Genomic DNA, 17,481 nt, shown 5'->3' with positions numbered 1-17,481 from the left:
GCTGTTGCCTGCCTCCAAGTAGGAGTAATGACCACCCCGACATTAACAGCGATTGAACAGCACCAAAGGCTTTGAAAACAACCCCTGGTGAAGTGAATCAGCTGGGGCTGGTGTCTGTGGGCACTGGAGCAGCTGCTGTGGAGCAGGGGCTGTGCTTGCACCTGCAGCCTGAGGTGAGTGCTCTGGTGGGACAGGGAGATCAGCTGACTTCCTCCAGTCTCATATCTGGGGATTTTAAAAACAAGAGGTTTAAAAACAATCCCTCCTTGGAGTAATAATCGCCTTGGGTTAACAGCAGAAGAGGGAAGAGCCTGGCACAGCCGCTGACAGCAGTGCCCTGGTCCTGTCCCAGCCAGGGCAGCCGCTGCCCCCCTGGCCATCGTGTGCCCCAGTGCCATCTCTGCTGAGCAGGAGCCACATGGCCGAGAGCCGATGTGAGATGACACCTCTGCAGGAGAGCTGTGAGGGTGTGAAGATGTTATAGTCTACGTAAAAGGAAGACAGAAACGGGCACAGGAAAAAAAAAAAACCACAAAAATTGTGTGTTCGTTCCTCACTCTTCCCTCAGTGCTGTCTCACCCCGTGCAGAGGTTCAGAGGTGTGAACACATCCTGTTTACATCTGCCACCAAGCCGGGAGGCTGAGGGAGCACACGGCTGAGGCACGGGAGAGCAGCTGCAGCGGGACAGGCCCTGGCATGGACACGGTGCCCGTCTACCACGGGGCCATCACCCGAGAGGCTGGGGAGAAGCTGCTGCTGGCGGCGGGCACGGACGGCAGCTACCTGCTGCGGGACAGCGAGAGCATCCCGGGGGTCTACTGCCTCTGCGTGCTGTGAGAGCGGGCCGGGAGCAGGCCGGGAGCGGGCCGGGAGTGCGGGGCTGGCTGGGATAGAGGGCCGGGGGTGCGGGGCTGGCTGGGACAGCAGGCCGGGAGTGCGGGGCTGGCCGGGGTAGCGGGTCGGGAGCGGGCCGGGAGTGCGGGGATGGCTGGGATAGCGGGCCGGGAGCGCCGGGCTGGCCAGGGTAGCGGGCCGGGAGCGCCGGGCTGCCAGGGCTGCTCAGGCGGCAGCTGATTGCTGACAGTCCCCTCCACAATACGGGATGCCCCACAACAAAATATATTCTAGTGTTACCATCTGCTTGTGTGAGTGAGACTTTTGGGTCCTTGACGTTGGCTTAAGAGAGAGGGGTGCAAAAAGTGGTGTGGGGTCCCTTGCAAAGCAAAGAGGAGCAGGTTTTGCCTTGCAGAGCCCACGCTTCCCACAGACAAAAAGCCATAAAGAGAAAGCAGGCAGGCACATGGGAAGGATAAGCAAGGTGCCATGGAGAAATGCCAGGCTACTTGGCTCAGGATGGTGTGTGTATCCTCTTTGTGCTGGATAACCCTCTTGCTTTCTGTCTGTGTTCTTCTGCTTCCCTGGTGTGCTCATGGGTGTGCTCAGCAGCATCCCCAGTGACCCTGTCATTGGGAAACATAACACGGAGTGCTGCCATCCACAATGTGCCTTTGTTCAGGATGCTCTCAGTCCCACAAGGTTGTGGCTTGTCCCACAGGCCACGAGGCTTGGAGCAAACTTTCTGTAATGCACATGAAATACTGATGGTAACAAACTAGGTGATAATGTTTCATCAAATTGGGTGAAAAGGGAGACATCTGATGGGATGGTCTGTCAGAGAGAGAGTAAAGGTTCCCCTGGGAGAGCTAAGGGGCTTTCTATTCATAGGACATCATTTTAATGAGGAAACTTAATTACCCTACTGTTGGCGAAATTCTCGGAAGTCCTGGTGACACTGTACTGTTGCATCAGAAGAACAAAGATGACACTTATGCTGTACTTCAGTAGGAGAAGGAACACTAGAGAAAACCCTTTTAGGTCCAGCATGAAATCAGCTAACAGAAGGAACTCAGGTACCTGGCAAAAAACACAAGGGGAAGAAGGGTCCTAAGTCAGATTTTCCCCAAATCTCTTGAATAGATTTCTGATAATAATGTAATTGTCATTTCTGTCATGTTATTGTCAAAGCCCTGGGTGAGCATCATTATCTTCATGTTATAGACCAACAAATGGAGACATGCAAGATGGTTATAGACAATCCAAAAATACACAATACTCTTCTCAGGGAAAGTCTTTGTGGCAGAGGATGTATTTTTTCTTCTCTCATGAAATCAGGTGAACCAAGTTAGGTGTTCCTGCTAACAAATACCTTAACAGCAAGCTGAAAATGGGAAATAAGAAGCATCTTGAGTTAAATGAAAATGGAAGAGACATAGCAAGAGGTAAGGAGTGCTATGATTCCTGGGATGGGAATAGGCAATAAAAGCAGAATCTCTTTAAAATAACTATCAGAGGAAATGGGGATATACCACCCTTACACTCAGAAGTCATTCAGTGCAGGTGAAACACTAAGGCATTAGAGAAAGGGTCAGGAAGAGTGTTACAATGCTGAATAAGACAGAGAATACTAAAATTAGTCCACCATCAGGATGTAGGTATGTATCAAGGTCTTTCAGTTGTACACTATCAGCTGGGATTTTTTGTATATTGGTAGTAATTTATGCCCTTTTAAAGAAATTTCATTAATGAAATAAAATATAGAAAATGAAAATAGGAAGAAATTAAAGCTTTGCTAGCTGTGAAGCTCTGCAGTCTTTGAAGGAAAAGATACTTCAGTAAGAAACAGACCAAATTGCTCCTAAAATTATGGGCCATTCATGTCTCCATGGTATGTTGCATTGAAACATATGTATGATAAACAAAAGGGTAAAAGCAAAAACCCAAAAATTAATGATGAGTGTTCTGCAGGCTCAGAACATAGATCCTTAATAGTTATTCTATAAAGGAAATTTGAAATAGCATCTTGGATAAATCCAGATGAAATTTAAATGAAAACTCTTATGATGAGTATGAACTGATACAGAAAGAAAGGTGGCTGAAAATGGTAGAATTAAGCCTTGGTTCCAATACTTCTTAATAGTCAATTCAAATAATTACGTAAGAAATAGCAGATATGGTAAACAGCATGTCACACACTAACTGTGGAGACAGTTTTTATACCAGGAAAAGATCCCACACTGAGATAGCAGTGACAGTTTGAAGAAATGTGGGCTATAAACCAGAGAAGTGCTTTGACAAGCTAAGTTTGCCAGAGCAGAGCACTTTAGTGGAGAGACTGCAGGAGCAGGAAAGGAAGGTGTGAGAGGTAGAGATCTGTGTTTGGTGGAGAGTGCTAAGCCTGGCTTTTGCAAAAGGAGCCAATGGACATAACCTGTCCAAATTCCAGTCTGAACATCATGGGCAGAGATGGAACAGGTAACAAACATGCATGTGCAGGGCAGCTCTGGTAAAAACTGAGGGAAGCGTGCAGTTGCTGTTTTCACTCTGTAAGAAAAAGAAAATTAAAGAAAGAATAAGTATTTCTCTGCTTTTTAAAATGCTTCATTCTAAATAAATCATGGAAATTATTAGGAATAAATAACAAAGTTATTAAGCAGTTTACATTATGGTTCAGAATCCATGCCAAGGATCACTATAGGAATATATAGACATATGAAGATCAGACAAAAGATGAATTTGCTAGAAGTAATGAAGTGATCTTTGAAACATGGGAAATAAAGCTGGTCAGCCATTAGATATACTGCAGTAAGTATCAGAGCTAAACAAAATATTTTTCATGTTTCCAGTGAAAATTTCTACCAGGAGTGTATGTGTTTTATGCTGTCAGTAGTGTTTCTATTTCCCTTAGAAAACAAAAAGAGAAAAATAGTCCAGTTTTCCAAAATCAAGACATGTTCAGTCTGTCTTCTTTGCCCTCTCCCTCCACTTCCCTGGGGAAATAAAACAAACTAAAACAAATATAAAGTCCTGCACCTTCCTAGTTCTAACCATTTTTAGGGTTCCTTTTCCCGTCACAGGGAAATAACAAGGCACAGTTCTGATCAAGAGAAAAGAAATATTTATCAAAAGAGCAATTAAGCATATATTTGGATGACAGTGGTGTCATCTACTTGAATTCACATTAGTGGCTGCTCTGCACTTCCAGCTCCAGGTACTGTAATGGTCAAGCCCTGTGCTTTCACTGCATTGCTTATGCTCAAGCAATGTCTCCTTTTCCCAAGAAACTGCATGAATTTGTGATGCCACGATCACCACCACATCCTCTCCCTCAAAAAAGCCCTGACATATTTTGGCAGGCTTTGAGCCTCTTAAGGCACACAATGAGGACTGCAGTGTTCATGGTCAGGCTCATTCACCTTTTGCTTTTCCAATTAAAAAGCAGAGCCCTGACCTTTAAAAAGGAGAAGAGTCAAAGACTTCATGAATCCCTTGTGACTGATGCTGATTTTACAGGGCAAGCATAAAAGAGACAGGTAGTAGCATAAAACCTGACCTATAGAGGTGGGTAGCTGCAGCAGGCAGGACCCTGTTGGAGCATTCATCTAGAAAACACTCTGCTTTCTCTCTTCTTTGTTTCTCCTGAGCTACTGATTTATCTCTCTTGAATGCCACTTTCCACTTTCTGAAGCTGGGATGTGCACATGGTGTGCCTGAAAGCTTTCAAAGAGACAATGAATATTTTCTTGGTGTGACTGCAGCAAAGCACAAAGGACCTACTTTCAAAAATATTTTAAGACCACAATTAAACAATGCATGGAAGAGTAGGAAGGTTTTGATTTGCAATTGTATGCTCTGGGGCTCTTGCAAACAGAGGTGCTGCTCTCAAATTTTGGCAAAGATTTTAATACCAGATGCTCCTGGGTCTTCATTGTATGAATATTATTATTGAATTGATAATGTCTACTTTAAGGATGTTGTGAATATGTCAACAGAGGTACACAATTCTTTCCTAGAAGTTTTTAGAGTTGAATTGAAAAGCAAGATTTTTGCTGTTCCTGAGAACTGTCTAGAAGAATTGCATACGCTTTATAAAACATACACGTTTTACCCATAAACAAGTTAGACACTACACACAGTACACCAGGGTTTTAATATCAAGCCTGATTGTTCCAGGGAGCTTTCTTTACTGGTTTGGTTTCCTCTCTGCTCAATGCCCCGTTTGACATTTTTAGCACACTCAGAAATCCTCTGTGCTCACAGCTCCTAATGAAGTCAATGGGGGACACGGGACACACTAATGGCAACAACTTTGAGGAGCAGCCTCTTCAACCCTGCCTGAAAATGTATAAAGAAAATGCCTGAGAGTGCCAAAAGCCCCATGTTCCTTTACAGATATATGAGCACACATGGAGAAACAAGCAGCTCATGCCTGAATTGGCAAAGATAAAGCCTTTGTAGTTTGGGTTTTAAAATCCGCATGCTTGAAAATACTGAGAATGTTAGTAGTTGTTTCAGAGCTGTAAGTAAGACAAACACGACGTGCTTGTCAAAGTGTATGTTCAGATGATTTGTTTGAAACCAGCCGTTTGTGTACTGTGCTGCATTAAATTTGTGGAGAATAATCAAAAGCTGGAATTGAAAGCTGTTTAGAGCTCTTGAAGCAACAGTAATGGCAACAGGGATAGGCTGCAGTCCTATCAGATTTTACGTGTGCTATTTTTTCTGTCACTGTAACCACGGTGCAGAAGTTCAAGGCAACGTGCTGAAACTTTCTGATGAGACAGATACATCAGCTGTGCAGTATGAAGGTGTAATACAGGATCACAAGCCAGCTTCTGCTTAGCATTTCCTTTGTTTCCTATGTATTCTTTTTGATAGACATGGCAGAATAATTGCATTTTTTATAACACTGCACATAATCATCATCATCATTTAAGATGTAATTTGAAACAAAAGAAGAAACCCCTCAATTCAACATCACTGTTGCAAATATCACATGCTGTTTTCAGCTTTGAAAAAAGTCTTCTGTAGCACAGTGGTAAATTTTACTGAGGTGAGTATTTCAGGTGCCTGCTAACCAGAGTGAGTCTTGTCTTTGCTGAGCATAACTTGGCTAATGACCTTCACATATTCCAAGGACTTTACTTGGAAAGGTAGGCAGCCTGAATCATGGAATTGATGAAACTTAGTGGGAAGCTAAGTTATTGGCCTGCCATAAAGTAATATCCTTTTAACTAGTATCTCAGATTTGAATAAATTCTTACTTTATTTCTGAATTTCAAGAAATTCCTCTTTGAGGTATTGTTTTTGGCTGGAATCTCCTTGTACCACACTGACACAAACCCTGCTCAGAAAGGCTACACACTTGCTCTTTAGGTAAATCAGCAGCATTTCTTCAGAGAGTTAGGAGTGTTGAAGTGGTAAAGATATTGACAATCTTCCACAGAAATCCCTGCATAAATTCAGAGCTATTTCACAAGACTTAACTTTCTCTTTTAAGCTTTTGTTAATTTCAGAAGAGAAAATCAAGATAATGCATTTTTTTAAATAATGCTACAGCATTACAGCAAGTTAATATGTATTACTCATGCAGTATTGAGGGTAAATTTTTCCCACAAGAAGTGTTGATAAAGGAATCAGTGACAGAAATCAGTGACAGGAGTGTTCACTCAAGTGCTGCTGTGATTTAAGCTACAGTCACTCCGTTGGGCTTTTCAAATGTTGTAAACACCAGTTTAACCTATTTTATTCACTCTTGCAGTATCTTGCACATGATCTCAATGTGAAGGCTATTTCTTCAGCTTGAGTTAGCTGAAGGGTGGTGATTTCTGAGTTGCTGTACTTAGCTGAGACCTAAATAAGGGGAGAATCAGTCTGTTTGTCAAAAAGAAAACACAAATTCTAAGAGAGAGTGAGGAGAAGCTTAAAGGCTCTGAGGCACTGCTGTGTATTCCCCTAAATTCAGGAGTTTTGGCTTTGTGGTAGCCATCTCCCACCTCTGTATCTCCTGTTGTGCCCATGCCATCACCCACATTCCCTGTCCAGGGTTGCCCACCAGGAAACTGCCTGAAGTTGTTTCCTCTGGGCACTCAGGAGCTGATCTGCACCTACATCAAACCCCTGTGGTGGGGCAGAAGTGGCTCCAGCCTGAGCTCTGGTGCTCATTTGCTCCGTGCCATTGACCCCACTCCGGAGCCCCCTTGAGCTCCCAGCAGGGCTCCCCTCCAGAGCAGTGTGGTGCTCATCTCCACAGATCTCCATAGCATTCAGTGGTTTCTGAGCATTATCTCTGCTTGAGACATGAAGAGTTTAACCCTGTTTCACAGAAGAGAAAGGTGACACAGGAGCCCCAGGTCTGCAGTACCCTCTAGCTTTGGGTTCCCAGTATAAGGGCCATGGGAGGGGATTCTGAGGCTGCCCAAAGTTATTCTGCACAACTTGCTGACTTTGCTTGCATTGCTGAGGTCTGTTTCCTTCTTTCATACAACTTTGGCTTCCAAAACACCCATCTTCTTCTCCTGGTTGTTTCAGCATTTTGTGCTCCTCCCAGACCAAGTCCCCTCATACTTAACTTTTGTATATCCCCTTCCTTACTCATTTAGTCTTTCTGTCAGGGGTTCAATGTTTGTTGCTGTTTCCTTGCCCAGCTTGCATAGATATTGGTCCCCTTTTCTTTCCTTCCACATCCATCCCACCTAATCCCAAACTTCCTGCCCAAGACATCCAATTACTAAATTACCTTCTGGTTTTAATCTCACTAATCTAGGCCAGGCAACACACATGCATTTGAGATCATGGACACTGCTTGTCTGAGTGCCCATGGTACAGCCAGCCCAGACATGGTGATGCTACAACTGCTAACAACCTTTAGAGGGTGCTTCTCTTGCAGCCTAGAGAGCTACTACTGCTTTCAGAGAGTGCAAGAGACATACCATCTTTCCAACAAATTTTATGTCTTACTCTGAAAACTGGGCACCCCCTCCTCTGACAATTAGAAATTTTTTTTTTAAACATGGGAAAAGCACTGTTTTGCTTAACATGTTCCCTTCTGCCTTCTTCATCCCTAAAGGAGGGTGAGGCAAATACCTAAGAAATGAAATTTCAGTCTGAACTGCTGAAATGTGGCAAAGTTATAAGAAACAGACTCTGGGCAGTCTAATGCTCAGAACCACTGTTTGTAGACTACACCATGGTCTGGTTCTTAAACTATGTTGTAAAATGAAATCCCAAGGTAAGGTCAGGTTGTAAATGTACCAGGTAAGAAGACCTGATTGACATAACACAATGACATCTGAAGAGAAAGATATGTACAGAGGAAGAAATTGATGTAATTTATTGCTGACATGGCTTTCCCTGTTCTCTGTTTTTCTCCCTTTTAATGTGTTCAATTTTGGGCTCAGAAATGAATAAAAATTAGTTTAATAAAATTTCCCAACTGAGATGCAAAGTATTTGGAAATGATGTTAAAGTATACCATGCAGCTGAAATGCCATCATTAATTTTAATTTGCAGCATGCGTGTAATGTCCTTGGGCTATTTCAATGGTGCAGAAGATTGTAAACATTCACCTGTTAAAGTAAATGCAGCTTTAACAGGGCTGATCACAGCTAAAAAGGAGGAATGGAGAGGACAGGTAGACAGATGGTGTTTCAGTATGTCATCTGTGAACGATGCCTTGGTAACTCTTTGGGAGGAATTATCTGGCTGTAAAGAAAAAAGAAGCCTATAATATAAAGTATTCCTGTAATAGCAACTTTTTCTAGGTTTTCCTTTGACAAAGTTTTCCAAGGGAAAGTATTGAAACAGAGCCTGTGTTAGTGCAGTTCCCAGCTGGTATAACATATCCTTCCCTATGGAGACAAAAGAAAAGTGAGATGTCACAAAAATGTCATTAGTGGTGACCAAAGCACTTTTCGTAAGTGCTATCTGGTATTGTCCTTACAGCAATGGCTCTTTTCTGCTTCCCCTCACCAGCATTTTGGTATTTTTTGCCTATGATCAAAAACTTATAGAGCCTCATCAAGATGTTAATTCATGATTGTTCCTGTCCCCTGAGCTTCACTGACAGGAGAGAGGAGCTTTGCTGTTGTGAGTGGGGCTGTGTCTGTCCTTGGGACAGGTGAAGCAATGGGGGAGCCCCTCAGTGAATCTTTACCTGGGTGTCATGAACTGGTCCTCCTCCAAGATGTGCTGATACACCAGGGTCACTGAGAGTGCTCCCTGAGCTCAGACTACATATAGGAACTTTATGTCTCTCTAGGAGCTTTTTTCCTTCCCTGAAGAGAGTAAAATGTAGAAAATTGAGCTGTCCTCTCATGTTAGCTGGGGAATTTCTCATTTCCTGAGATGTAATCTTCAGTAAATGAACTTTTTCACCTGCTTTTTTCCAGTGTTACATGCTTTACTCTTTGGAAGGTAATGTCCTCTGCAATCTCAATTTTAATTTGTGTATATAATTTTTCTTTTAAGAAAAATACCTTGATCTTCCTTCAGCCCACACTGATCTTAGTTCATGTAAGGTAGATTAAATCATAAAAACCTTTCTCATGGGAGGCTTTTGCCCATGTAGCAGTAAACTTTACCCAAAATCATATCACTAAATATGGAAGGTAAAAAATTCTTTGAAGTGGTAATGAAGTAAGTTCCTGCTGCATGACAGAAAGTTTTGATAAGATCACATTCACTGGGAGAGTACTGATCCGAAGAGCTGTAATTCATTTGGTGGAGACCAAGGTCCCAATGGAAAGTAATTCAATGGGAAGATCTAGCTGTTCATCCTCTTAACAAAATGCACCTTTCTTCCTTTGTGCATTGCCTTTGAAGAGGCAGATGGGGATGTCCAGGTCATCTCCCATTTACACAGTGTCTTGCTTTCCTGGTGGCTTCAGAGCTGATAACAGATGATAATGTTTTGTTTTTCAACTTAAGCACAATAAAATTCCTTAGACCTTTCAGTCTTTCCTTCTCTGGGAAAAACATGAACATTTTCCAAGAGAGTGGAGAACTCTCACTTGTCCCTCAGGAAGCTGTGATAACAATGTCATTCTCTTCCCACTCTCCACACTGTGCTCAAAGCATCCATCTTCTCAAATTCTTGTTCCTTTTTCAGAACCTCATGGGCTTTTAATCTGAACTATCCTTTGTGCTTTCCCTGTGCTCAGCTGAAATATTTTACAGTGTTATATTTTGAAAAATGCAGGATAGCTGCATTGTATCTCACCATACTTCAATACTGAATATTATTTTACCTGACCTCTATTTTTCAATTCATTCTGCTTAGAAAACCTTTCTGGTATAGAGCTGAGAGCCAACAGACAGAGTCAGAATAGCACCACAGCCCTTCAGCCTCTTCAACTCATGCAATCTCTTATGTAGAGAAAACAGTGAAAGAAACAACAAATAGTGGCTTTCCAGATAACCGCGCTGTTTGTGGAAAAAATCAGATTTTAAGGGGACTGAAGCAGTTGGGAAAACCAAGAATCAAGCAAGGGTAGTAGAATCATAGAATCATAAAATGGCTTGGATTGGAAGGGACTCTAAACATCACCTAGTTCATCTACTCATCTAGTTCCAACTTACCCTGACGTGGGCAGGGATGCCACCCACTAGACCAGGTTGCTCATATCCTTATGCACAGTGTAGTGTTGAAAATAGAAGTCAAGAAAGTGAGTTTTAGATGTGTAGAATCATACTGGCAGATTTGAGACTTGAAACAAAATCACTGTGTAAAAGGTTAAATACCCACTTCAAAGAGATGGAACAAAATGCCAGGACCTCTCTGGTATTTTCCAGTACATTATGGCCTGTAAAATCCTCATTTCAGTAACCATGTGTTGGCTGGTGTTCTACATGTTTAGGTACAGCAAAGCTCCGTGTGATTTTAAAGAAAAAGATTCATGTGAACATAATGCTATAAAAAGCTGATGACACAGGCACAGCTCTCAGTCTTTAAGAAGAGATGGTACAAGACTGTCTGGGGGCCCTAAAGGGAGACACTGGATTCCCTGAACAAGAAGAACATACATAATCTAGTGACTTAGAGGAATGTGCTTTTAGTCAACTGGGCTTGAGTTGTGGCTTCAAACACCACTGACCATGGTGCTATGGCATGGGCAGAAAAGCAGCTCCACATTCTTCCCTCCTCCTGCAGCCACAGCAGGTTGTTCATGTCTCTCCCCAAGGTCCAAATCCCTGATGGACTGCAGTTTGCTGGGGAAAAAAGAGGGGAAAAGCAGTGATGGCTGTTTTCCTCCTTGGGTTTCCATGAAGTGAGCGTGGCCAGCTGCTTTTCATGTCTGACTGGTGGCATACATAAAGTCAGGGAAAAGGCTCTCTTGGTAGACATGAAGAGGTGGATGAAGCTGGGGTTGTGGGGCAGTATCAGCACATTCCCATATTTGAGGAGAGGAGGGCTGTGTCTCAGCTGTGCACAGGGAGCTTGTCCCTGCAGCAGCCCGGATGGGAGGGAATGGCTTTGTGTCCTTCACCTCTGTGTCTAATCACAGTGGGACTGGTGGGGGCAGAGCTCACAAATCACCACAGGCATTTTGCTCCCACTTTTCTGGGTTGTAGCAGAGTGCCAGCTCTTAAAAACTTCCTTCTATTATCAGCCACCACTTTGCAAAGGTTGCTGTAATGACTTTTAAACAGGAATTTGACACAGATCATGAGTAATTGCAATCATATGATGTCTGTGTCACTGATGGTTTCTCATATTTTGTAGTAACTGCTATAATGCCATGCATAACTGGAAATAAATACAGTACATTTCTGCTTTCTTAAGAATAAGAATTGATGGCCAAATAGGGAATGGTCCTTAAAATCCTGCTGTGTATTGATGTAAATCTCTGTAGTGTGAAATAGAAGCACAAAATAATAGAATATGCTGAGTTAGAAGGGCCCCAGCAGGGATCCCATCATTGAGTCCAGTTCCTGGCACAGCAGAGGACATCCCAAGAAACACACCATGTGCCTGAGAGCCCAGTCCAAATCTGCTTGAACTCAATACAGTCTTTCTTATCTGATACCATCTAAACTAATGTTGTACCCATGGAGCTCCTATTAATTGATTCTGAGTTAAATTTTTGGATATTAGTGTAGTAATCTACCATGGAAATCATTCACTGAGTTGGGTTTGTGAGAGAAGCAAGAGTGACTTTGGCACAAGTTGTGCCTTGTGTTATTAGTCTATGGCTCCTTATTCCCCAAAGACTCTGATTTTAAAAGAAGGAAGATTCCATACTCTTGTATGTCTCTTTTTGGAGACAGTATTTGAAAGTTGGGAACGTATGGGCAAAGCAAAGAGTAATTGATTTAACTCCTTTTTGTGGGTATAGCTTTCCAAATAAATTACAGTAATGACATTGCTGCTGTTAACATCTGCATTTAAATGAGTCACAGAACATTAATGTTACCTGTCAATAATACACCTTCTCTTTTTGCAGGGAAAGTGTTTCTGGTGTGTGTCAGTGAAAGGACATCACTAAAAAAAATTAATAAAAATGCTGAGGAAGGAATAAAAGCAACACCATTTAATCTAAAATAACTGAATACTGCTAAACTAGATCCCAGCCAGACCAATCCCTCTCATCCCAAAAAAACCCAGTAGGTTTAGCACTGCATCTAGCCAGTGGGTTTTTTAGCTACCCTGAGCCTTTAGAGGTGAATTTATTTTTAAGGAAAAGTTAGCAAATGAGCTAACTCTCACATAACAGTGTAGCTCTTGTGAAAACTGTCAGGAGAAATTAATAATAAATACCTGTTTTTTTTGGTTTTTTTTTTCCCACAGGCATCAGGGTTATGTTTATACCTACAGAGTGTCCCAGACAGAAACTGGATCCTGGAGTGCTGAGGTGTGTACTTCTCCTTTCCCTTCTGAAAATTTCTACATCCTGTTTGATATAGATTATAGATTTAATGAAATATATTCAAATTATTCATGTTTCTGCCTAGTCTGATTTTCATTGATGGTAATCGATCTAGAGTGCATCCATCAGTAAGATGTCTTGGTGCCACTTCTGACAGTCTAGAACTCATAAATTAATTCCCTGTTTCATTTCAGCTGTTGCATAATGCAATAGTGCATCATTTTGCATCATTTTAAATGGCAAAAATATTGTGGTTTTATAATTTGACAAGCACAATCTGTTTCCGTCTATCCTACGTACCATCAATGTCAGAATACTAAAGAAATAATTTTCAGTGTACAGAGTTTTAATTCATTAATCCAGATCAATTCATCATTAGTGCAAAATATAGCTAAATCTTGATACAAAATATATTTTCGCCCATCTGACGGGAAACTGGTAATTTGGGTGCAGAAAAACATTATTTGTAATACAGACAACATTTAGGTTGATGAAATTGGGATGTTAATCTCTATTTATTTTATGATTTTTTTCCCTTTGGATGTACTCTGTGTATTAATTCATAATTGCTTTCTGTTTGTATGTTAATGAACATTTATTTAAAATACTATATAATTTCTAGACAGGCATAATTCCTTGGCCATTACTGTATTAGAAGTGATTCTGGAACACAAAACTGATTCTTGGGGTTACTCTGAACAGATCAGGGGATGGAAATGACTGACATTACTGTGGAGTAGATAATTATCCATGTGACCCTTGGGAATAGTGCCCAGTAATTCTTTCTATAAGACATCAGGAGGTTGATGTAAGGGTTAGGATTTGTAGTACCCAAGACAGAAGTTTTTCAGGACAGGGTGAGGGTGACAGTGCCCCCTTCATGCCAGGGTAAGCACTGGCATCTGTGGAAGGATTCCAGGATTCCAGGGACCTCCACCTGTGGAGGGTAATTCCCTGGCTGAGGCTGCAGCCTCCTTTAGCCCTAGATGACATCAGCATCTGCAGTGAGGTTTTTCTGGTGCTATATAGACCTGCAATGATGTCTGGCCTGTGACCTCCACTGGCACTCTGTGTGTGGCTTTTGGGCTTTCCCTGGCTGTATTTTAGGCAAACCTTACCTGAATTTCACGTCATAGGTGTGTTGAAGGCCCAGGCTTCTCTGTACGTCCTCTGCAGGAGAAGGTTCTAGCTACAGATCCATGATGCCAACCCTTCCCTTAAGGAACAGAAGCCTTTAAGTAAATGTTGCTAAGGCCATGCTGGCAGCAGCCTAGGTCCAGCTGATCCCCATAGAGTGTGTCTGCAGGGCCAAAACAGACTCCAGAGGCAGCTGGTCCTTTCCTGCTTCTGCTTCCTTCCCTGTGGCTGGTTAGTCTGAGCAAGCCCAGGTCACACCCATCTTTCAAGGATGAGGTAGGGAATTTAAAACAGTGCTGTGAAATCTCAGCTAGAGTGAGGATTCCAGCTGGTGCCAGGGAGGCTGGATTTAGCTCACAGCTGCTGGGTGAGAGCAGTGTCCCTTGAGTGGGACTATGCTGGCAGGACCCATACTTGTCCTCCCTTGACTTTGGTGAAGAGGAGTTATCATGAGAATGCCCTGAAGGATTTAACACAAACGTTGGATTTTTGATTAAAAGCACACATAGTTTCATTTAATACTGTTTGAAAAATTGCTAATGTAGAGAGATAGAAAGCGTCTCACTTTTAATAAATAGGTAACATTTGGCTGCTCTTTGTACAAGAAGTAGACAGGAATACTCAATGAACACATAAGCCAACATTGAATGCTCCAAGAAGGGTTTGCAAAGAGGCAGTGTCCTTGCTGGAATTTAGTGGTGTGAGGACTCCTTCTCTATAGTAAGCCCAGGCTGCTCTCTAGGTTTTCTCACTGGTGTTTCTAGGATGGAACTATTTTACTGATACAGGCTAGAAAGTTATTGGTAAGGAGGTTAAATCACTGGCTGCAGTAAGTCAGGGTCAGAAATAGCAAGGGGTCCTTGTAAGTCTGCCTAATTAGTGTGGCAGATGACTGTGGGTAATTAGTGTTGGTTTCTCTTGTATTGATTTAGAAATTGTCCCTCTTCCACCTTTCTATCACCGCGCTGCTGGGAACGGCTCAGTGTAGGAAGGCTGGGGTGCCCCGGGGAAAGCAGAGAGCAGTACAGCTCACTGACTCACCTGGAACTGGCACATCAGGGGTTCACATCCATGGCTGGCTCCTTCCCTGGGAGCTGTGTGCGTTTCTGAGGACAAGGCCTGTGTGCCAGCACAGGTACCCAGCAGCCCTCCTCACCTCTCCCCTCTGGCTTTGCAGACAGCGCCCGGGGTCCCCCGGAGGCTCTTTCGGAAAGTGCACAACCTCATTTCAGCCTTCCAGAAACCCAACCAAGGCATTGTAACACCCCTGAAGAACCCCGTTGTCAACCACGTGAAAGCCAACTACTCCCCAGGTACTGGTGGGGGGAGGAAACCTTGGAACCTTGGCTGCAGCTGAGCAGAGCCCTCCATGGTGGCAGGGATAGAGGTCTTAGACTTACTTGTATATTTGACCTGAACTGCCAGCAGAGTGACATTCCCAAAAATGTGCTGTAACTTTGCTATAGTGTAATTTGAAATGTTGTCACTCAGGTGCTCATTACAGACAAGGCCTGTCAATGTGATAAGAAAATGGATTTTGAATATGTATTCCTGAGCACTAGGGCAGCAATGGCTGCCTTCCCTCACCACCACCCTCGCCCATGGAAGTATGAGCCTTCTGGACTGTCCATTTTCTTACAGTGTTCATCTGTTCAAATATTTGTGATTATTTCTCTTAGGGAGGAATGAAGGCTATGACTTCCACCTGCAGCCATCATGAGGATGTCTCCCCAAGTGTGACAATAACCACATCTTCCAGCATCTCCTCTAGTCTATGGTTTAAACAGAATGGTTTATATGATAGTAAATACAACTCTGTGAGTTTTCTTGTAACATTTGCAGAAATGTGTATTTCATAGAACTTATTGCTTAAGATGTAGAAGTTTAGATTTCAGAGTACTTTGAACTCAGGGTAGGATTTTTTTGTTTTTGTTTTTGTTTTTCCCAAGAGAGGATAAAAAAGCATGAACTGCTAAATCCTTTATGTCTTTTTTTTCCTCTTTGTACTGTCAAGTAAAGACATTTCTCCCTTCAAGATCAGTTCTTAATTAATAATTAGTCATTAATTTTACATTGCTTAACTTTGAATCCTGCTTTGCTTTGTTCTGGTTGGCATTTATGCAGAATTGGGCAAGTCTCCTTTCATAACCTTAGGAGAATTGTTTACATTAAAGTGTCCTTGCCTTGCATGGTCTGTGTGTTTGTCATTCATATAGTTCCTAAAGATATTCCAGATGTGATACCATGAGGATCCCCAATAACTGATTTCCCATCAAAGCAGTTGCTCTGCCCTCTAACAAAATCTGTAGTTTTCACCAATGACCAAGAACATAAGTAATGCACAGAGTAACCAAGAACACCCAATGAAGTGGAAAGCCTTGTTCTTTGCTTTTAGGTGTTCCCTGTACTTGAAACAAGCCATTCTTGCATACGAGTTAAAAAAATAAATTATTTTGGCATGACAGCTTTTCTTTTCCTCTCTGTGTGTTTCTATGCTGCTGCTGGGCTCCTGGAGGGGAGTTTTGAATCTAGAGGACTTGTCAGCTGTGCAGGGTTAGGTGAGGCTGCTGGAGAACTCAGAGGATGTGCCTTTTTTGCACTTGGGCTGGAACAAGTGTGATGGCACTGGGCTAATGGACTGGTAGACAGTAGGAAACACTTTTGAATACTTTTTTTGGGTGTCCTATGGCCCTCTTGTTTGAGGAGACAGGGCTGTGTTTGAGGAGATATGCCTGTGTTGCACTGCTGTCCACAGTCCAGACTACCTCCAGGTGGGTTTTTGCCAGGTAGGTTTGTGTGAGTTCCTGTGGGCTTTGGGAGGGACCCCAGTAGGGCCCAACCTTGTTTGTGTGCAAGGGGGATACATCTGGTCCAGATGCTGGTTTGTGCCACCAATGGCCATGCTTCAACAAACAGAAATGGTCCTGACTACCAAAAGAAAGAGAGTCTCACATGCTCCCTTCCAAAGCAGAAGACTAAGAGTGATTACAGATGGTCCACAAAAATATATGTAATTACAGAAAAACAACCCTTAAACATTGTATAGGAACCTTTGGGTTGCTCTAGTTATGTTTTATGCCTGTACTTGTCTCTTCTGCAGATCTTGGAAGGCTAAAAATATTTCCTAAGAGAGAAAGAGGCTTTTTCCAGAAATGCCAGGAGACAGACTCAGGGAGAACATGACTGACTGAATTTCACCAGACACTGTCACCTGTGGCTTGGTGGCACAGTAAGAGGCCCCATACCTGCCTTGTTTTCACCTCACTAAAGGCAAGTTGGATGTGAGCAATGACAGAACTAAGTGGGGTGCAAGTCCATGATGCAGCAAGGTGGATGCTCCAAGTAACATTTGATAAGGCTGAAAGGTTTACCTTTTTACCCCCTCTGAGTGTGTGAGTGAGACACTGCAAACAATAAAAGATTTTCTATGGAACTCAAGTTTCTTGTAAATAGGAATAAGTGCAATAAATGAACAGCCAGGTCTTAACAGGGACTACTGGGCAACAATGTTGTAAAGTTGTGGTTGAGACATTTTCAATTCATTACTCAGTTTCTGTCTAATTGAAGGCCAAATTTAATCTACGGTGAACTGTCCCATCATATTTTACACTGCCTGTACATGTGTTTCTCTGTGCCTTT

The 17,481-nt window shown here is 42.6% G+C and overlaps 1 protein-coding gene across 1 annotated transcript; it reads left to right on the top strand.

Annotated features, from left to right (window-relative positions):
- The first annotated feature begins 555 nt into the window (after nucleotides 1-555).
- On the top strand, nucleotides 556-16,029 carry SH2D1A (SH2 domain containing 1A). The gene is made up of 4 exons (XM_054641561.2): nucleotides 556-834; nucleotides 12,627-12,690; nucleotides 15,020-15,155; nucleotides 15,522-16,029. The coding sequence occupies exons 1-4, from the start codon at nucleotides 698-700 to the stop codon at nucleotides 15,560-15,562; spliced, it is 378 nt and encodes a 125-aa protein (XP_054497536.1). The 5' UTR covers nucleotides 556-697; the 3' UTR covers nucleotides 15,563-16,029.
- Nucleotides 16,030-17,481: the final 1,452 nt, after the last annotated feature.

This window comes from Agelaius phoeniceus, chromosome 14, assembly GCF_051311805.1.
Source record: "Agelaius phoeniceus isolate bAgePho1 chromosome 14, bAgePho1.hap1, whole genome shotgun sequence".
NCBI classification, from domain to species: domain Eukaryota; kingdom Metazoa; phylum Chordata; class Aves; order Passeriformes; family Icteridae; genus Agelaius; species Agelaius phoeniceus.
This window is presented reverse-complemented; position numbering and strand designations above follow the sequence as displayed.